Source organism: Crocuta crocuta, unplaced genomic scaffold (genome assembly GCF_008692635.1).
Source record: "Crocuta crocuta isolate KB4526 unplaced genomic scaffold, BGI_CrCroc_1.0 scaffold20, whole genome shotgun sequence".
NCBI lineage: Eukaryota > Metazoa > Chordata > Mammalia > Carnivora > Hyaenidae > Crocuta > Crocuta crocuta.
In genome coordinates this window covers 4,121,666-4,143,563 of record NW_027527932.1, presented here as the reverse complement: position 1 = coordinate 4,143,563, position 21,898 = coordinate 4,121,666, and the positions used below count along the sequence as shown (strand labels likewise).

General features: G+C 43.8%; 1 protein-coding gene across 2 annotated transcripts in view; it reads right to left on the bottom strand.

The window, feature by feature from the left end:
- LOC144221330 (gamma-glutamyl hydrolase-like) overlaps positions 1-21,898 on the bottom strand; it is a 44,762-nt gene that overhangs the window by 7,250 nt on the left and 15,614 nt on the right. The window contains exons 1-5 of one of the 2 annotated variants that reach the window (XM_077751808.1): positions 10,270-10,306; positions 9,423-9,534; positions 5,250-5,300; positions 4,084-4,168; positions 810-948 (exon numbers count right to left, since the gene is read on the bottom strand). In XM_077751808.1, coding sequence (XP_077607934.1) covers positions 810-948; positions 4,084-4,168; positions 5,250-5,300; positions 9,423-9,534; positions 10,270-10,291 — 409 coding nt within the window. In that variant the 5' untranslated portion in view covers positions 10,292-10,306. Of the gene's footprint in view, positions 1-809; positions 949-4,083; positions 4,169-5,249; positions 5,301-9,422; positions 9,535-10,269; positions 10,307-21,898 lie in introns of those variants that run through there. The other variant, XM_077751806.1, reaches the window with a different exon arrangement.

The window sequence follows — 21,898 nt, the reverse complement described above, 5'->3', positions numbered from 1 at the left end:
AGCTGCGGCCAGTCGGTCAACAGTGTGGGTGGCCTTGAGGACAACTTGTGCCTGGTGTATCTGGAAGTAAGGGCAGTCTGGCTGGGGAGATAACCTCTAACTGGAGTGTGTACCAACTCCAGGTGGTCAGAGTCGCACGGCAGGACATCAAGGCTGGGCCTAAGCAGCACACAGCCGAGGGGACAAGGCTGGGCCACGGTAACTAGAGCTGACCTCTATGAGTTGGACTCAAAGCATTTAACACAGTATTTGGAAAGCAGTGTCTTATTTAATCCTCACAAACAACCCTAAGAGGAAAACCCTTCAAATCAAGAAATTAAACCATGCCTCAAGGCGAAAGGGACGAAGTAGGACTCAAATGCAGGTCCAATTTCAGAGGTCTTAATTACGCATGGTCCCAACACCACTACAGGCAGCGATGGCTCCGTAAGCCATCTTCACAGCTCAGCACAAAAGGTATCATCTACATCATCAGCTCGTATAAATCATTTAAAAGCCAGTAAACGTGAGGGCGCCTGGGTGGCTCAGTCAGTTAAGCATTCGACTTCGGTTCAGGTCATGATCTCACAGTCTGTGAGTTGGGAGTCCCACATCGGGCTCTGTGCTGACGGCTCAGAGCCTGGAGTCTGCTTCAGATTCTGTGTCTCCTTCTCTCTATCCGTTCCCTGCTCTGCTCTGTCTGTCTCTCAAAAATAAATGTAAAAAGAAAAAAATCAGTAAACATTAGGAGCATTTCTGACTTGGATATTTGCTACTTACTAATCCTGCCTGGGTAATATTTTTTAAAGGGTTGCAAAGAGAATTCTCACCTTTGGTGAAGTTCAGCGGCAATGTAATTCCATTGGTTTTTGTGAGCGTTAATAAGCACTCCCCACTAATCAAATACGAAAGCTCTTCGAATCCAAGGCATGTGCCCCACACTGGAAAATAGTCTCCATTGTCGAAACTCTTTGCAGAGTGAAAGAGAAAACTAAGGTTATTCAAATTTTCAAAACAAGAATTATACATTTGGTTTGTCATGATGAGACAGGCACCTGAGTCATGCATGCGTTTCTAAAGAATTTTCCAGGATCCATAAGTAGGCTCTCACTTAATCTTTCCTCAGACCAAGCTCCTACATAATAATTCAGTTTTAGTCAAACTACCCAACCTCAGCTGTGCTGGGAAAATGACTTGACGTGTGCCAGGCAGGTACCAACCAACACAAGTAAGAGACTGCAAATATCAGAGATAATGTTAGATAAACGCCTGTGTATATATCTGCTACAAGTCTTGTTGCTTTGGATGATTCTCTGGTTTGAAGTCCTTCCTCCATTATCTCGGAATTTATAGTAATGGCTGCATGATATCACCTTCAGCTAATCTAAATCAGGGGAAAGCCAGGGCATCCGGGTGGCTCAGTCGGTTGAGTGTCTGCCTTCGGTTCAGGTCATGATCTCACAGCTCGTGGGTTTGAGCCCCACGTCGGGCTCTGTGCTGACAGCTCAGAGCCTTGAGCCTGCTTCAGATTCTGTGTCTCCCTATCTCTCTGTTCCTCCCCAACTTATGCTCTGTCTCTGTCTCTCAAAAGTGAATAAAACATTAAAAAATTTAAAAAAATAAATAAATCAGGAGAAAGCCATGATCTGGAAGGAAAGGAACGGTCAGTAAGGACAAGGCTGAGCAAAAGTGAAATAAACTTGCAGAGAGGAAAAGTCAACTGAAAAGCTACAAGTGTATTGAGCGTCTTCAAAAGGAGTCACAACAACTAGCATGAATGGGGAAAAAGCCTCGTAACAACTCACTTTTTTTGGCTAAGTAATGATTAAACCCATATGTGCTGACAGTTACAAACATGAGTTTTGCCACTTTTCTAAAAAGCAATGATTTTCCTGCATAGATGGTAAAATATAACCTAACAGTCACTCATTTTAAGTGAGGAAATTGTTAAGGTTTTCTTTCTTTTTTTCTTCTTCTTTTGCTCTTCTGTTCCTCACTGAGAAAAGTACAGATTTATATTAATTCCTATACTTTCCATCGCAAGGCAGGATCTTCACCACTTTCTATGCAGGTTTGGCAAATTTTATTTTTTGAACTGCATCCATTAAGTTGAAGGGTCATGCCGCATTTATAGTAAACATAGAAGAGGGCTTAACGGCTCTGTTTCCGTATATACCAAATTTAATTTCTCGACTGAACGTTAAGTCCTTGCTTGCTGGGACCACATCTGGTGCTTTTTGTGGAACCTCCACAGAGCAGAGGACACAGAGGAGCCGGGCACAGACCCAACCGACCCCACTTCTCAGACTTCCTCAGCGAGGGCTTTGTGAACCCCAGGGGCTGTAGCGAAATCAGTGCAAGGTTGCTGAGCTACTTTCCTTTGTTTTAAAATCATCAAGTAGCTAATTACATTTTAAAAAACAGACTTTTGGGGGCACCTGGGTGGCTCAGTCAGTTAAGCGTCTGGCTCTTGATTTCGGTTCAAGTCATGATCTCACGGCTCTTGAGTTCAAAACCCCACATCGGGCTCTGCAATCTGCTTGGGATGCTGTCTCCCTCTCTCTGCCCCTCCCCTGCTTGTGTTCTCTCTCACTCTCTCGCTCTCTCTCTCGCAAAATAAACAAATAAAAGTAAACTTAAAAAGAAAACTAGACTTATGGATCTTATGGATTAGGTGGTTCCTTTTTTTTTTTTTTTAACTGAACAAGCTAGTTACAGGAGTCCCGGGATGCAAAAGGAAAAATGACTACTTTATAATGTTCATATATATATTTCCCAAATGCATTTTAAGTCACTCACATTACAAAATTTCCAGTTTGTTCACTTTTTCAAAAAAACATGCACTGGGCATGTGCTAAGTACCCGGTACCACGTAATATGAAACGAGGAACGCCTCAGAGGGTGTTAGAACCATGAAATCTGAAGACAGAAGTAACTAACCTCAAAATATTCTCTCTTCTGAAATGTAAGCTCCTGAAGGTCACGGACCCTGTTGTATTACAGAGCTGGAGCCTAGTAAATGTCTGAACTAGTCTACAACAAAATACTCTAAAAGTGGAGAGGGGGCGGGATGCCAGTGCAGTGGGGGTTGGCAGAGAACCTCCGGAAGGGAGGAGAAGCACCTCCGTCTGGGAACACAACCAAGCTGCACACTAGGGGTGGGATGGGAAGCAGCAGAAGAAAGCAATTTAAAAGTAGGACGACACATGGGGCGCCTGGGGGCTCAGCCAGTTAAGCGTCCGACTTCGGCTCAAGTCGTGATCTCACGGTTCCTGAGTTCGAGCCCCGCGTCGGGCTCTGTGCTGTCAGCATGGAGGCTGCTTGGAATACTCTGTCCCCCTCTCTGCCTCTCTCTCTCTCAAAAACGAATAAAACATTTAAAAAACTTTTTAAGTAGGAGGACACAGAACATATGCTAGAAATACCAACCTGGCTTGAATTCTGTGCATAAGGGAAAGCTGGGGCAGTCGGGGTGTGGACACACTGTATGTCTTGACCCAAAGACTAAGAAAGGCTACAGACCGTTTAGCCGAGCCACTCAAAGTTCTCAAGTACCCGGGATGCTAACAGCAGCTCTTTCAGGGAAGCGTTTAAGGGCAGGGGAGAGGCCCGGGCCGGCAAGACCATAGCTCAGGAGAGAAACGGGAGATCTGAGGTGCGCTGCAAAGGCAAGCTCAGTATGCGACCTCAGAAGGGGATCAAGAGGCTCTGCCTGGTGACAGCGCGGAGCCTACGGGGACCGTGAAGAAAGGTCAAAGAGGACGAAGAGGAACTTTCAAGAGGAGACAATCAGTAACATATGAACCATGCCCGGTTCACAAAAGAGGCTCACAAAACACACAACAGCTTACTAAGGCAGCATGCGGACCGGGTCCACGTGAAGGCGCACTGGCGGCGGGGGCCGGCGTGTGGGGCTCGGGCCCCCGGGGAGCCCCGGAATGAAAGGAAACACACAGAACAGAGGTGACAGCTTCCAGCTCCAAGGTTAAGGGCGGATGAGCCGGGTAACTGTGAATGAAGTACTACCACACGCTTAGAAAAGAAGTCTCCTCAGGGAAAATTACAAAAACCCACCGGGAATAATAGACAATAAATGCTAGCTACCTTTCTGGCCATGTCATAAAATTTTTTGGCTGCAAGGGCATAACCCGACTTCTGGAGATCAGCGCTTCCTCCAGGGAAAAGGATCCTGAAACGACGTAAAACAGGGTGCATTTCAACCTCACGCCCCACGGAAAATAAACACTCTTTTTATCCTAAAACAAATTTTGCCTTACCACATAAGTAACAACATCATTAAAGAAAGTTAGAAAACTACGGCAAAAAGACAAAATATTTACGCTCCTACACATTCACAAACTGCCATAGCCAGCAATAGTCCTGTGCACATTCTTCTGCAATTTCCTCAATTAAGTTTATTTTTGAGATAGAGTGTGCATAAATTAAGGTTAATAGGTGGGGGAGAGGAGGAGAGTACACAAAGCTAGAAATCAAAGTGGAGATAAAATCCCAGGTTCAGCCAGGTTTAAATCCAGGGCATCAGTGACGCCAAAATCAACTGCAGGCCCATAATCATGAGTTGGTTTTGGCTCATGGAGAACTATTTTTAATCCCAAAGAACAAACTGGCCATAAAAATATACACGGGCTAGAAACAAATAGCCATGAGAATGTATTTACTTTTTTAAGTTTTTTAAGTTTATTTATTTTGAGAGGGAGAGAAAGAGAGTGAGCGAGCAGGGGGAAGAGCAGAGAGAAAGGGAGAGAGAAAATCCCAAGCAAGCAAGCTCCACACCTCAGCACAGAGCCCGAGGTAGGGCTTGAACTCATGAACCGTGAGATCATGACCCGAGCCGAGGTCGGACGCCCAACCCACTGAACCACCCAGGAGCCCCTCGAATTATCTTCTGAAAGATAACTGATTCTGATCCCCAAACTTGGAACTTCTAAATCCTCCAAGCAAGCAGTATGCCATGTCATTCAAAGTGGCTTCCAAACATTACAGACAAGCATTAAAAGAACAAAGAGTATGTAACGCTTTTTTTAAAAAAGACCTAAATGTATCTACTACGTAGCATTTATCTCTTAAGCTGCCTGCTGTCTGCAGTACTTTCTCATCTCTCAACAAAGTAATTCCTATGAAAGAATTCCGAAAACTACCTCTTTGCAACTATAAAATAGTCACATTGAAACATGTATATTTATACGTATTTTTACAAAAGTAGACTACATCCACCTCATTCCCTTTATCACACCAATGCTGCAACTTACCCATTAATAGACTGGAACAACTTTTCATACTCTTCTTCGATAAGATCAGGTCTGAAAACAATAAAAACAATTATAAAACATCCATTTCCAAAACTCAAAGAAAAAGTAAGACTCAAAATGAAGCCCCCCACATTAATTTTAAAAAGACAAGTGAAAAATAATTTTTAAATGCTAGGCAAGATCTCTCTCCCTTCCTAGAGATATTTTTTCCAAACTACATGAAGATCACATATTGTAATTATATTCTTGTGTTGCTAATCAGACAAGTAAACGTGCTTTCCTGTGGTCTCAATATAATTTCATATTGTGAAGTGTGTGTTAATATGTAAAACTTTACAGACCATGAGATTTGGGCACCAGTAATTTCTCTGTTAGCTGAGAACTATCAAAAACATGTCAGGATACTCAGCAGTTTTACAAAAAGGCTAAATAAAGTGATTTATTAATATGCCTACCTGAACCACAAGCAGTTCAGGCAGAGAGAAAACAACACATGTAAATACCAAGTCCCTTCCTCATCCCACCCCCACCAGCAACTGCAAACACCTGGAGACCACTGTGTATTCAAAACTCAGAAGAGTTCGGATCTGGGGACAGACTACATGCACACCGCTGTAGACTCGTGTAACTTGCTCCAAGGCTCCCTTCATCAAACACCACTTAAGGGCTCCTGACATTGCCATGTTATTGATGATTTTAGCCCCTTCTCCAGAAAAAAAAGTGATGAAACTCATCTGTGAAAATTTAGTTAGGTCATAGTAAAATGGGTCTGCTCTTCCAGAAGTTCAACAAAATGCAAGAACGAGAGAAGAGAGCATCACGGTTACGAAATTCCTGCAATGACTCTCCTATGTTACACAGTCTTCTAGTTCTGTAAGATAATAACAAGGAATAATGCCCTCTCAATCATCCACAAAAGAAGTGGGTTTATGAGCAAAGGTCAACCACAGTCCATTTCTGCCCCAGGAAAGGAAGGGTTTGAAAAGCTCTCCCATTATTAAACACACGTATGATGCCCCGAACTTGGCCGTGCTTTGTTGTGCTGGGTTTTCCTCATTGCAAGTCCGGGTCTCTTCACAACTTCACAATACTCCCCCTCCCAGCAGAGAGTTCTAAAGCAGTGGGTGATGCTGCCATGGGGCTTAGCATCATCTTCGATGGAGGATAATGGGCAAGTGGCCCTGACTTGGGGAGTGGCAGGGAGATGAAATGTGAGTCCACATCCCCAGCACTCTGCCAGTCCAAGCTCCCCACACTGTGCCAATGACAAGGGAACCAGAGAGGCAGGACCCAGAACCTTCCCCACGGATATTTAAACCAGGACAGACAATCATCACAGGAATGGATTTAGATCACTCAGCTACATTCCAGGGACTTCTACCAGCTAGCCATGCAGGCTGGTTTCAGTCATTTCATTCTAAAAAATGGCTCCCATATTGTGCATGACTGAATTTTTGGACCCAGCTAATCATTTTTAAGGCGCTTAATTTGGGGGGAGGGGGGGCGGGTGAGGGGTAGGGAGGAAGTGTCATGAACTCAAGTGCCTCGGAGACCAGACAGCAAAAACAGGTGAGGCCACATTCTCTGAATACAGATGTTGCTTGCATGTTGTCAGACTTTCTAGAAAAGAAAGACCTTCTCAATAGGGTATAAACTAGTTTGCTCTCTTAACTAAATGAAAACAGCTTCAGCCTGGTAGTGATGGCGGATGACCCAGTTTCAGCAGCATGAAGAGTAACAGACTTTGTTGCAACGCTGTTTTATTTAAAGTCAGCTCCAGATAATTGTCTTGGGGAAGGAAAAAAAAAATGGCCAGAAATTCAGACTTTTATGAAGTCTTCTGACTTATAAATGTTTAAAGATATTATAACTGCTGTGTGAAGAAAACACATTTTTAAATCAAAAGCAGCCAATACTACCCTTCAGGTGGGTCCCACCAGCGGGGATTTATGATAACCTCAGGGCACCAGGCACCCGAGAAGGCAGAGGAGACCAAAGACAAACTTCCTTACCTATTCTAGGATTTTGCCTGGGTCTCCCATCTTCCTCCGTATCCCTTCTAAGCCACGGAAGTTGACCCCCAGCATCCAAAATGCAGAAATAAACTCAACCCTATCAGTGTGACCACTTCAGTCCCATTCTCTATTAGGTCACCCTTTGTAGGTTACTCTGGGAATGTAGCTGCCATGAATTACATTGCTTTTGTAGGACTCTCTGATTCTAATTGCGAGCGATACACCTTAAAATGAACTTTGGGACGCCAACCTGGAAATTAGCCCATGTGCTGACAGTCACATTTGTAGTGACTCTGTCATAAATGCCAGTACTCTGCTCCTAGTCATCAGGTTTCAAAACTTCCTCCATTTCAAAACGTCCCCAAGTTTCAAAACTTGCCCAGTTTCAAAACTGGTCATTCTTGACTTTTCCTCCCTGTGCCCTTCCATTCTATGAGTCATCAAATCTTGCTGACATTTTCTAGAGAATGTTTACCCATCAGTCCTACAGCTCGAAGCCAGGCCCACATCACTTCACGCACAGCCTGTGTCCACAGCCTCTGAACTGCTCTGCCTGCCTGCGTGTTTCTCCCACCTCCCAGCCAGCTGATCAGCACTAACGTCCTAAAAAAAACCCTTGCACCAAAAGCTTCGGTGATGAAAACTTTGAAACACTGCTCTGAAGACTCTCTAAAGCCTCTTCAGCTCTAAAACTCTGGTGTTGGGGCGCCTGGGCTTCTCAGTAGGTCAAGCCGCCGACTTCGGCTCAGGTCATGATCTCACGGTTCGTGGGTTCGAGCCCCGCGTCGGGCTCTGTGCTGACAGCTCAGAGCCTGGAGCTGCTTCAGATTCCGTGTCTCCCTCTCTCTCTGCCCCTCCCCTGCTCGCTATCTCTCTCTGGCTCTCAAAAAAATGAATAAACGTTAAAAAAGATTCTTTAAACTCTACTGTTCTCTAGGTTCCAAATAAGATTTCATTTGAAAAAATTAGATCGCTCTAAAAAATGAAAGACAAGTGTCAAAAGCAAAAGGGGTATAGAGAGTTAAGATCAAGCGAGAAGATGAAACTCATGAAGCTAGACCTAAAACCATGTTGTGGTACAACTCTCTAAGTTGTGATGTTTGCATTTTGATTATTAGTGTTTTATTTGTACAGTAACTTTCTTGGTTACAACTTTTTAATGTGAAATTAATGACAAAAATAGGTTGCCCAAGGCAAACAGCTGTGTTTTATGTGTGAAATTGCTTATAACGGATAGGTAAGAGAGCTGGAAGACTGTAAAATACACTAAAATACATTAACTTTGGATGAAAAAATATTATAGATACTTACAAGGTTTTGTTAAAAATTCAGTTCTTTCCAAATCAAAATATGACATAAGTCATTTTCGTCTTACTAGGCCATTACATCACCAAAAATAATGTAGCTCCTTTAAAACTGCAATACTTGTTATTGATCCTGAAGCAACACTGCTCTATTAGTCATTCACAAACATTTATTTATTTATTTTTTAATAGTTCATTGTCAAGTTGGTTTCCATATAACATCCAGTGCTCATCCCCACAGGTGCCCTCCTCCATGCCCATCTCCCATTCACAAACATTTAAAATAGAGTGTGAAGGTATTTTAATACTTTATTTTTTTTTATTTTTTTTAATGTTTTATTTATTTTTAAGAGAGAGAGAGAGACAGCGTGAGCAGGGGAGGGTCAGAGAGAGAGGGAGTCACAGACTGAAACAGGCTCCAGGCTCTGAGCTGGCAGTCAGCACAGAGCCTGACGCGGGGCTCGAACCCACGAACCGTGAGATCATGACCTGAGCGAAAGTCGGACGCTTAACCGACTAAGCCACCCAGGCGCCCCTGATTACGTTTTAGATTCTTTTATTCCATTACGTTCAAAAGACCACCTTTTCCAGGCTATAGGAAACTATCATTTTTTCCTTTACCACGTACGCCATGACAGGCCTCTAACAGCTTGGTAAATACAGCTAGTTCATACTTTAAACAACTTAATGAGAGATTCTAAGCATCAGATTTGTGGCAAAAATCAGGTAAAATGTTGTCACATTTAAATGATGCAATCACAGCAAAGAAAACAGTACTTTTTGAGATAAAAGATAATCTGCAATAAAACGGGAGTTTTTTATTTACACGGTGTAAAAAAAATATTGGATCATACCTTACAGGCACAACTCTGGCACCTGCGGACTCCAGATATTTTACATAGGATGCAGCAATATAGTATCTCCCCAGGCTTTTCATGTGCCCATGGCACTTTTGCATTAATACTCCTAAATTACAAAAAGAAAGAAAGAGAGAAGGAAAGGGTGGGGGAGAAACAGTTTTAGTTTCAAGCAACATTTCCTCTTTTTCTTACTCAGAAACTGAAGCACATCACAGTAAAGATGCCACTACCTTACTTGTTTAAGTCACAGAATTAAATACCAAGCTTCTTCTAGAAGCACATCCATAAACTTTGAGAACAGGGCAAGAGGCTGATAGGAAGTTCAGGTAGCCTCCTCTCTCTCACCTAATTGAGGGAGAACAAATGAGCCCCAAAGCGGGTTTGCAATAGCACCAGCCTCCTTCACACAACCTCCTAGATCAATCTCACATCCTCAAATCTAGAAGGAGGCCTCTCCCCTCCCGCACACCCTCGAAGATACATTGTTTCCTGGACCATATAAAGCCAGGCTGGAAATGTCTCCTATCCACATCTCTCTGGCATCAGCAACACTATCATAATATATACCAGGCACTGACCTGGGTGCCGGGGACACACGAGTGAACAAAACACAAATCCCTGCCTGTGGACTTTAATCCTAGTGTGCGGGAGGGAGAGAAGACAGCACAAATAGTTAACAAGATAAAAGGTTACAACATAAGTCTGATGGCTGGTGGTGAATGCAAGGAGAAAAGGTAAAGCAGAGGAAGAAAGTGTGCGGGAGAGGGGGAGGAGTCGCTCCCATCTGTCCAGGGGTCCCGTCAGTCCAGTCTCGTAAGTACAATGGCCAGGTAAGTCCTACCTGAGAAGGCAGAACATGACATCTGAGCCACAATTTCAGAGAGATGAAGGAGTGAACCGTACGCAAACATCTGGAAGAAAGGGGCTCCAGGGTGTGGGAACAACAGATGCTAAGGCCAGGGGTGTGCCTATCACGTCGCAGGCAGTCGGTCTGATTAGCGCCCTGTGTGAGCGAGGGGAGAGAGCAATAGCAAATGAGATCAGAGATAACAAATCAACAGGGGGTTTCTCCTTGTGTAAGTCACCGGGTCCCTAAACTGTCACAAACCCTACGAGACCCTATGTGCTCTGCCCTACCTCCCTCCCAGGCTGCCTCTGATCACTGAAACCTCAGCCCCAGAAAGGTACTGGCCTCCAGTGTAGAGCGAAACATGTCTGTCTGGAGAGCACCCGGTGCCAGCGTCACTCGCTGCTGGGCACTTGGAATACCTCCCCTGGCTCTCTCTGTGTCAACCACTTCTGTATTCTCAGCCTCTCACGGAGTATTTGCCAGGTACTCCGTTAACATATGCTAAGTACCGAAGCGTGTTCACTACGCCCGTCTTCCTTCTTGTGAGTAGGCAACGTTGTCTCCACTGAGGAAAATGCACTGTGGTAGGGAAAGAATTAGGGGGTGTCGTAGGCAACGCACAGGGAAGGTGAGGGGCCATAAAAAAAGGGTTTGGGACATGTGAACCTAAGTCCCAAGAAGGAGAAAAGTATATTAGGAGAGGTAAGTTCTAGCATCTTCTCCGCCCACCCTGCTCCATCACCAACATATTCATTTTTCCCATCTATGGGGGGAACCACAGGCCATACGTCCCTCAAACTGAGACCAAAATTCCACCCATCCTTTAAGACCACCTCACAACTGTTGTGATTTCCTGGTCTTTGAATCCCCTGCGCTTCCTCACTCGGTGCCTTGCACGCAGTAGGTGCTCAGTTATTTTTGTCCTAATTCATGTGACCAAAAGCAGCCTCCCTTTTTCTATATTTAACCCTGAATTAGCACTGTTTCTAGGAAAGGGAAAAGGGTCGCCCATCTTTTGCCTCCTCTCCGTACTCAATTCTCACCACATTACACTGAATTTTATTTTGAGTTAATTCTCCTTGGAGACTCTAACCACCATTTTATGAAACCGCCTTATTTATGAAATAAGGCATTCCAAGTTCCAAATGTTGATAGAGAACCCACTTGAAAATGGAACACTACCATTTCATATAATTCCATTTCATCCCATTCATATAACTGGAGCATATATATGAAAAAATAGTCGTTAACTTGCTCTTTAGCCATAGAATATGCCATTCCTCTTCCCAGAAGGTAAAAGAGTTTGGATGGCATCCCACTGCCTGGAAAATAAACCCAATCTTAACTGTCCGACACGTATTGCTTTGTGTGCATTTTAATTCGAGGTGACTGACTTCTCCCGGGTGGCTTCCCCGTCGCTGTCCTCAATGTCTGCTTTGGCGACGCACCCGGATTTTACTCTTCCTACAACATACACGAGCTGCGAGTGAAACATTACAAGCTTCACTTTGACACCGAGTAGAGGTGACATTAGGGTTCCAGTGGCCCCTGCCGCCCGGTGCGGAGGACAAAAACCCACGGTGCACCGTAACTCCTCATTATCTGGTCAGTTCGACGTTTGTAAGGATAACGCACGGTGTCCTGAAACGACGCCCTGACGCCGTGAAACGGTAACAAACCCAGAGCGTGTGCAGCGTGCTGCGTCCGCAGAAATCCCCAGACAGGGACAGACAAGAACACGTCCGCGGGNAAAGTCAAGAGCCCCGGGAGTCTGAGTCAGGCCTTAGCTACGCTTCCGCACGACCCAAACGCGGCCTCGGCCTCGACTCGCGCTACCACCGCAGGCGCACGCCGCAGCCCGGACTCGGGTGTTTCCAAACCGGCCCCGGCGGCTGGCGCGCGGCAGCGGGAAGGGCCGAGGCCGGGCTCCCGCGCAGCCTCCTTACCGACGATGGGCTTCCCGGAGGCGGAGGCGCGGGGCGGNCCTTTCGACTGTTCTATGGATGTGACCTTCAGTCACCGGTAGCCGAGCCCGGCCTCTCTCTCGAAGGGGAGCCTCTGCGGCCCCCCTGACCGGGTCTGGGAGCCACGCAGGAAGCGGGGCGCCGAGGGTTCCAGAAGCCGCCTGGGAACTCTGCGCCGACGGTAGCCGCCGCCTTAGCGGCCAGGCCCTGACTCCGGGGGGGGGAGTGCTGACGGTCCGGCGGGCGCCCAGCTTCCCCCAGAGGACGGACTGTGACGTCAGAGGCAGTCCCCACACCCGGCGCTGTGTCCTCAGCGGCCAGGCCCTGACTCCGGGGGGCGGGGGGAGTGCTGACGGTCCGGCGGGCGCCCAGCTTCCCCCAGAGGACGGACTGTGACGTCAGAGGCAGTCCCCACACCCGGCGCTGTGTCCTCAGCGGCCAGGCCCTGACTCCGGGGGGCGGGGGGAGTGCTGACGGTCCGGCGGGCGCCCAGCTTCCCCCAGAGGACGGACTGTGACGTCAGAGGCAGTCCCCACACCCGGCGCTGTGTCCTCAGCGGCCAGGCCCTGACTCCGGGGGGCGGGGGGAGTGCTGACGGTCCGGCGGGCGCCCAGCTTCCCCCAGAGGACGGACTGTGACGTCAGAGGCAGCCCCCACACCCGGCGCTGTGTCCTCAGCGGCCAGGCCCTGACTCCGGGGGGCGGGGGGAGTGCTGACCCCCCGGCGGGCGCCCGGCTTCCCCCAGAGGACGGACTGTGACGTCAGAGGCAGCCCCCACACCCGGCGCTGTGTCCTCAGCGTCCAGGCAGCCGGACGCCAACACGCTGCCAGGCGTGTGGCCTCTGCCCCGAAGCGGGTCCAGGAGGAGCGGGCCCCGGCCACCCCTGCAAACGGGCGGGTCCCCTTCACCGTCAGTGTAGGCCACAGACTTGCCTGCCCTGCACACGGGGGCACAAACGATACCTGGTTCCCGGGCATCGCAAGTATTTTGAGGTGTCTGTTTAAAATTTCAAAAGAGAGTCAGAACCGACTGGTGGGAAACCAGGTCGAGGACGGAAACCTTTGCCTTCTGTGCGAAGACCTCAGTACACAGATACGGTTTGGACTGGGTGCAAGCGCCCACCTCCAAGGGCCAGATTAAATTCAGAATAAAACTCTTCGGTATTGAGAGTCTACGCAATCAATGCTGAACGCTGAGGATGCAAAGGTGAATTGGACAATGAGATTTTTACAGGAAGTTTACAGTTTATTAAGGAGAAAAGACAGGAGGAGAACATAACTTGTGGAGAGAGCAAGAATATACTTTCGGCCTGTTTCAGGAAGAGTGAACGCAATAAGTAATCTGGTTCGACAAGGAAATACTGCCACCGTAGAAGGGTGTGGTGAAGAGATAAGCCCGAAGGATGTGGTTAAAGGTATTGTGAAAGGCCTTAAGTGCTCAGCTGGTTTTGAGCATAATTGAAGAGGAGGAGCCTTGGTAAATAAGAATTTGAGGTGTTGGAGCAGGTATCCATGCACAGAGGAGAAACTATTACCTGCATGATACACAAAAATAAACTCCATATAGATTAAGATGTAAATGTGAAAAGCAAAATATACTTCGATTAGAAAATATAGGACCATATCTTCATGACTTTGATGGCCAGAAGGATTTTATAAAACATTAAAAATGCGAAAGTTAGTGGAGAAAAATAATAGATTTGACAATGATATAATATTGAAACTTCTGTATAACTTTAGAAAGTTAAAGATAAGGCACAAACTTAAGAAATCTACAGTATAGAATTTTAAATGTTTGTTTCTAGAATATACAAAAAACAAATCGATAAGGACAGAATCCCAAAAGAAAAATAAGGAGGGAATATGAAATGACAAACCAAACCCTCAGTAGTCATCAGGGAAATAAATATTAAAATAATATGTCACATCCGTCAGATTGACAAGAATGTAAACCTTCAAATAATAAACTATGTAGAAAGTGAGAAATCTTTAACGCTACTATTAGACTTGTATTATTACAACCACTATGGAGAGCAGTTAGGCAATATCTGGTAAAGGTAAAGATGCATATATTCTGTAAATATTCAGCACTTATCAAACTTAGGTATACACCCTGGAGAAGTGCTTGCATGTGTGAGCAAAAACATAGATACAAATATGTTCTTTGCAGCATTTTTTTTAATCGTGAAATACTGAATGCAATGTAAATGACCTATAAGAGAATGGATACTAAATTGAAAAGGTAATAGACTATTAGGAAGCTTGAAAATGAATGAATCAGAGCTGCTTGGCTGCTTATGAACAGTGATGAATCTCTATTAATAAGAGACAACAGAGATAAACTGTGTTTGAGCTTAGAGGATAATGTCAACCACCTGAACCAGACTGTCCACACATTTTCAAAAAAACATATGTACAAGCAGTGTGAATATAATTACATGTGATTCATGTCTTTAGCAATATTAGGAGACAGAGGATACCACAAACATCTAATTTTCAGAAACTTGATTTGTACCAAATTTTTTTATTTATTTCTCGGAGAGAGAGACAGCGTGAGCAGGGGAGAATTTTAAAAAGCTTCCTCCACTGCTGCAAGATCTCTAGATGCTGAGAGTGGGAGAGGCAGGGCTTCAAAGAATGAGGGGCACCGGGGCGGTTCAGTAGGTTTAGCTTCCGACGCGCTTCATCTCTGCTCAGGTCATGATCTCATGGTTAGGTTATGGGATCAATCCCCTCATTGAGCTCCATGCTGACAGCAAAGAGCCTGCTTGAGATTCTCTCTCTCCCTCTCTCTCTCTGCCCTTCCCCCAAAATCAAACCCCAAAAGAAAATGTCAAACATTAAGTGCCAACATACTAAACACAGCCTGGGGCTTGGTAAGTTATAGCTTTGGCTATCAAGTAGAAGCTAGAAAATGAGTGAGACCAGAGGTGACAGCTTCAGGTAAGCATTACCTCCCTTTTTGTTTGTTTGTTTGTTTTTGAGAGAGAGCATGAGCGGTAGAGGGAAAGAGAAAGGCAGGCTCAATGCTCTGCATATAGCCGGATACAGGGCTCAATCTCACGACCCTGAGATCATGACCTGAGCCAAAATCAGGAGTTGGATGCTCAACCGACTGAGCCATCCAAGGGCCCCATATCATCATTACTTCTGAGGAAGAATCAGCTACATTGACAAGAGGGTTGCATCCCTTAAAGACATGGCAGTGAAAAGAAAGAAGAAGGGGGAAAATTAAGGATTCTACAGAAACAAAAGAGAAGTCATGCCAGCCATTCCACCTCACCCTACATCCATAAATCTGTCACCACTAAAAACACTGTGTGTTAAACGAATACCACTGAGCTATACTGACACAATAAAATTCTTTCCATCTAGGGAATTGTCCACAAAAGGCTTACTTTTAAAAAAAGTCAGACCAACATAATATAAAATTACTCTGAGACGAAAACAGAAAAGGTAAATTGTAACATTTCACCTAAGGAAAATTACTCCTCAAAACAAAACTGTAAGACCAAGCTCCAAACTATAATTAAATATTCTCAGGCAAGCACTATGTGTGTATGTGTATATATATCAAATCTAGCTCACAACCTAAGAACTGAAATGAACAAAACCAGGAAGGAATGCCACAAAAATGCAACAAAAGATGATCTAATGAAGAAAAATTTGAAGGAAAAGACAAAAACATCTCACAAGTGAAGAATAAATTATCACTGTCTGTCTAAGGCAGAAAAGATTCAAGTGAAAATTTAATAAGCAGTGAAGAAAGGGAATAAACAACCAAAGGCAAAAGTAAAACAGGTCTGAGAAAAAGTGCTTAAAATGGAAGACAGGCAAAGAAGTTTCAAATTATGTATTATCGGAGTCCTGAAAGAAGAAGAAAACAAAGCAATGGATTAAAAGCAATATTTATCATTATAACCCAAGAGACCTTCTGTAAGAGAAAAATGGTAAAATTGGCCCGTAATGAACAACTCTGAGACTTAGTAAAACTAGTGGACATTAGGTAAAAAGAAGAAAGGAAGGTTTCCAGGCAAAATAATCGGTTTACTTATGCAGGTAAGAATATTAGTATGACCTCCCACTTTTCAAGAGCAACATAAAGATCAAGGCAATAATGGAGCATAATTTTAAGAAAACTCCAAATAAGTGCTTAGATTTCTGTATGCAGCTGAGCTATACTTCAAGTAAGAGGGTTATAGAAACACATAACTGTTTTCATACAGTCTTCCTGTAAAACCATCTAGAAGATGAATTTCATCTAAACAAAAGATGACTTGGAAAAGAAATCAGAATACCTGATGGTGAGCATTTAATACATTTAATTGTAGTACTAATACTAAAATAAGGGTAGGGACATTGGTCAAAGAATATATATTCTGCCCAATAGAAAGAATGCAAGTTAAAAAAAAAATGAGAGGAAAAGGGAGAGAGGAGGGAAAAACTAAAATAAAATCACTGTGTGTAGGCAAGAGGTGGAAGTCAGAAGGTGCCATGTAAAAACTGACCACCAAGAAGAAAACGTTAAGACAAGGGGAATAAAGGGCATGATAAAAGTTATAAATAACTATACCTACACACATAAATCTAAGGCAGATCGATCCTAGCTGGAAAAGAGAAATCAGTGAAGCTTTCTATATTGTCACTCTATCTGATAAAAGAAGAATCATTGTTAATGGAAGATACCATCGGGAGCCTCTACAATGTCTAGCATATAGTAAAATATTTCTAAAAATATGAAGAAGCAGAAATAAGGAATAGTAATCTAAAAAGAAAAGTAAAATTAAAAACCCACAGATGATCTTGATAATGATCCCGTTTTCCTAGTATGAGTGTTCCTAAGACTAAGCACTTTAGTTATCTAACAAAAATAGCTAAACAAAAGCCTCAGTAAGTTTAATGCAGCATAATGCAAAGCAAAAATCAAAAGGGGCCACCTAGAGTAAAACACATTGAATTTTTCTTCAAAATCAGGAAGACAACAAAACAAAACTCACTACTGGAATGTTCTGAGAATAAAACAAAGACCACCAGAGGTAATAAACAAAACACAAAACTGATACCTTGTCCTTCAAACCATATCGGTATTTAGATGTGATAAGTAAAATCTCCAAAATGACCTGTTCTCTCATCTGTTTGAGGACATTTGAAATGATAAAGTTTATCATTAACTTATTTTTCTTAAATATTTATAATAATATTATCACATACATTTTTTTTCTCACCTTCAAAAGGACAACGCTTTTATTCCCTTCTAAATATAGCTGTATTAGGTAACTGGATATTCCATCCTAATTTTACATCAATTATTTACCAAAAATAATTCATGTCTGAGTTCCTCAAGCCAGTTTTGACTCCCTGAATTTGCCACTGGCCAATTTTACACTCTGCAGAAAACTACCAATGACAATATTTGACTCTACATGCGTGTGGGCCACTTGTTAGAAATACCACTGACTGTCACCAAAGCAGAGTCCTGGGTGCTACTCATCTAAATGCTATAGCATATGGGTCTCTAATCATCAACTGCTTGCAGATCACTCATGACTTACCTAGCAGCAGAGGGCATCTGGCTGCACCCTAGAATTTGCTGAGCCTCTTCTGAATCACCCTGTTTTAACATTTACTCTCCCTCCTCTGCTCTCTGCTCATACACCTTGACGTCCAGAATAGTAGTGGTGGTGTAGAAAGGAATACTCCAGCCTTAGTCAGTGGATAGGACTGGGAAGTGGCAACTTCATTATAACTTTACTGGTCTCACATTTTAGTCTAAAGAGTGTTTGAGATCTCAGGTCATCTCTTCAAAGGGAAGAGCAATCCACTTAGAGGCCTCACTAAGGAAATCAACAGGCCACTAGAGGAAGAAGAGGAAGAGAAGAAGAAAGTGGAGGAGAGGATAACTGGGTAAAGTCAGCAGTATTATCAGTGTGACATACATCCACAAGTTGAATGAAGTCATTCCTTAGGCATCTTGTTACTTTAGGTGAAACCAAATAGTTCAGTAAAACAAGACTTATATCTCTGGGACTGGCAATGGCTTATTAATCACAGAAGAAATGACTCTTCTCTAGGATCTTCCCAGGCAAGGCTCGATCTACTAAAAACAGGACCCAAAGACTTAGGACCACCAACCAGGAACAACTATAGCCTCCTTTAGCTAAATTCTGTTCTAGCTAGTTCTTGCTTCATGGCTAAAGGGAAGCTGATAGGAACAAACCTCAAGAGTTTTCTATTATGATCCTACTGCGAAAGAGATATAAACCATCCTAGAGGTTAGGAAGATAAGAGCAGTAGAGTGGCCAGAATTTGGCTACAGGGTCTCTATCTTTTCCTATTAATATGTACTGGAGTGTTTGAAACCAAGTATTTCTTCACTAAATTAAAGAAGAGGCATTTCTCTGCAAGTTCTTCACTCATTATGACATCATCTATCTTGCCCAGAACCCAATTGGAACATATGTATGAGAACAAAAGGTTTAAAAGTGGTTGAAGAAGGGAAAACTGAATTGTAATTTGGAAATATATAATGTTTAATGCAAAATTTTTTTAAAAAGGTTTAAAATAAGCTCCCCTCCATTTTTTAATTTTTTTAATTTTATGTACTATTTATTTAGTTTAATTTAAATCCAAGTTAGTTAACATACAGTGTAATAATGATTTCAGGAATAGAATTTAGTGATTCATCACTTACATATGACACCCAGTGCTCATCCCAAGTGTCCTCCTCAATGCCCATTCTCCCCACCCCTCACCCCAGTAGCAACCCTCAGTTTGTTCTCTGTAATTTAAGAACCTCTTATGGTTTGTCTCCTCTGTTTTTATATTATTTTTCCTTCCCTTCATTTATGTTCATCTGTTTTGTATCTTAAATTCCACATATGAGTGAAATCATACATTTATCTTTCTCTGACTGATTTATTTCACTTAGCATAACATACTCTAGTTCTATCCATGTTGTTGCAAATCACTAATTTGATCACTAATATTTATATATATATACCACACATACCACACCTTCTTTATTCACTCATCAATCAGTGACATTTGAGCTCTCTCCATACTTTATCTCTTGTCAATAGTGCTGCTATAAACACTGGGGTGCATGTGCCCCCTTTGAATCAGCACTCCTGTATCCTTTGGATAAACATCTAATAGTGCAATTGCTGGGTCGTGGGGTAGCTCTATTTCTAATATTTTGAGGAATTTCCATCCCGTTTTCCAGAGTGGCTGCACCAGTTTGCATTCCCACCAGCAGTGCAAAAACGATTTCTCTTTCTCCACGTCCTCACAAACATCTGTCGTTCCCTGAGTTGTTAATTTTAGCCATCCTGACAGGTGTGAGGTGGTATTTCATTGTGGTTTTTATTTGTATTTCCCTGATGATGAGTGATGTGGAGCATCCTTTCATGTGTCTGTTGGCCATCTGGATGTCTTCTTTGGAAAAGTGTCTATTCATGTCTTTTGCCCGTTTCTTCACTGGATTATTTGTTTTTTGAGTATTGAATTTGATAAGCTCTCTATAGATTTTGGATACTAACCCTTTATCTGAGGTGAAAATGGTAGTTCATAACCTTCCCCAGAAATCCTCCTCTGATTCCAAACAGCAGAAAATATTTGGGTGGCTTCTATCAAAGACAAAAACTGGACTAGTTAAGAGGTTTACTTATATTTATTTTGTTTACAGAGAGAGAAAATCCCAAGCAGACTCCATGCTCATTGCAGAGCCTTACATAGGGCTTGATCCCATGACCCTGGGATCACGACCTCAGTTGAAGTTAAGAGTCAGACGCTCAACAGATTGAGCCACGAAGGCGCCCTGAGGTGTGTTTTATTCTGACCATTACAATTTAGACAGTACCAGATCTGAATACCAGAGGGTCAGTAGTGGTTTTGCCTTAGACTTTCATGCAAAGGGGTGAACACGTGGCATTTTGGAGATTTATGGTAGGGGTTGTTTTGCAAGCCGAAGTCTCAGATGCCTGAATAGGAAATGTTTTTCTCTGTAGTTAGCAAGTTTGAGGGAGACAAAGAATTCTAATCTTAGCCAATCAATCATGACAAACCATTCTAATCTTAGCTAATCAATAATGAGACAAAGACTGGGAAACTGAAGGATCTGTGTCTGGCCTTGTCAGCAGACAAGGCAAAAGAGAAAGGTCTGTGTGTGTTAGCTTTGTCAAACATAGTTTGTCTGAAAACAGGCTTAAGGATTAGAGTAATTTGTGTGGAATTTTGGTCAAAGGTCATTGAAATAGTCCACGAAGTCAGCATTTCTTGTTGGCGCTGTTCTTGGAGAAACAGCTGAACCATCTGTTGTGCTCTGACAGTTTCTAGAACTGAGAAGGGTTCTGGAGACAAGCCTGCAATCAGGGGGATACACGCAGGAATAAGCAGAAAAAACATTATTAGAGATTATATGCAGGGATAAAACCAAGACTTGAGCTCAGTGTAGTGGATTCCAGAATATTAGTGTGGTAAACTCCTTTGACAATGGGGTCAGCCTTGGGGTGGCAATGGGGTGCATTTCTTCATTAGCAACTTGAGCCGTATTTATGGTGTAGAAGTCAGAGACATTTGGGGGAACACATATGCACTCTTGGCTTTAAGGAGGACAGTGTGTTTTGGCTGGGGACCCCTAAAGTGTATCTACCCCTTTCATGTATACAGAGTTTCAAAAACGTATGAGTAATTGTGGACTCTAAGAGTGGGAGAAGAGGATGGAGAGGGCTTGAGGCTTTGGGATGCAGGCATGGAACCCTGTTAAGGGGGTCAGGGCCATCTCTTTAGTCATGATGTATAAGGGAGAAGCTATGGCGGAAAAGTTAGGGAGTCCGTTCTGGTATTGCCAACTATTCATAGAAATCCCCAGAGCTGTCTTTTGGTCTTAGGGAGAGGGAAATTGATCATGGCGTTAATTTTTTTAGGAATAAAGTCTTTACTTCAGGGAAGATATCATGTGCTGGCACTTGAGAGCCATTAATTGTTTTATGTTTAGAGATTATGTCCCTTGTGAGCAAGAGCTTGGAGTAAATATTGAGCGTTGACAACCATCATTAAGCAGAGAAGGTCATCCACACACTGAATTCAGGTAACGAGGCTCAGATGCCCCCAGAGGATTGAGTGAAGTTCCTCAAAAGAGGTTCGCCGGAGTCGTGAGTGGATGAGACCGAGCAGCAGGGAAGGAAGAGGGGGTACGGTGTGGGGCTGTGCCTGACCGTTCCCCATCCCAGACCTTCACCTCCGCGCAAGTGCAGGGTGTTCTGAGAAAGAGGGGCATGGGGCGCAGTAAAGCTCCGCTGTGGGTGGCCTGGCGCCCCAGCTCGTTTGGACTGGAGACGGAGCTCCTGCGAGAGCCGAACCGCCACGGGGTGGAGGCCATTTATTCAACGTGGCTACTGAGTCTCTGGAACAGGCCCAGCGGGGCCAGCCTGCAGGTTTTCTGTCTGTGGGGGCAGAATGAATGGAACTGAAGTGTAAAGTCAACTAAAAACTTAAAGCCAATCACAAAAGATACTTAAAACAGAGAAAGTTTGAGACTGAAATAAAGGTCTACGGGGTAGGAGCTTGTCGTTGTAACACAGCCGACATTTAAGATGAGAGAGAAAGAGGTGGCGAGCGGAGGTCAAGTCTGAGAATTTGTACGGAGACCCCCGCCG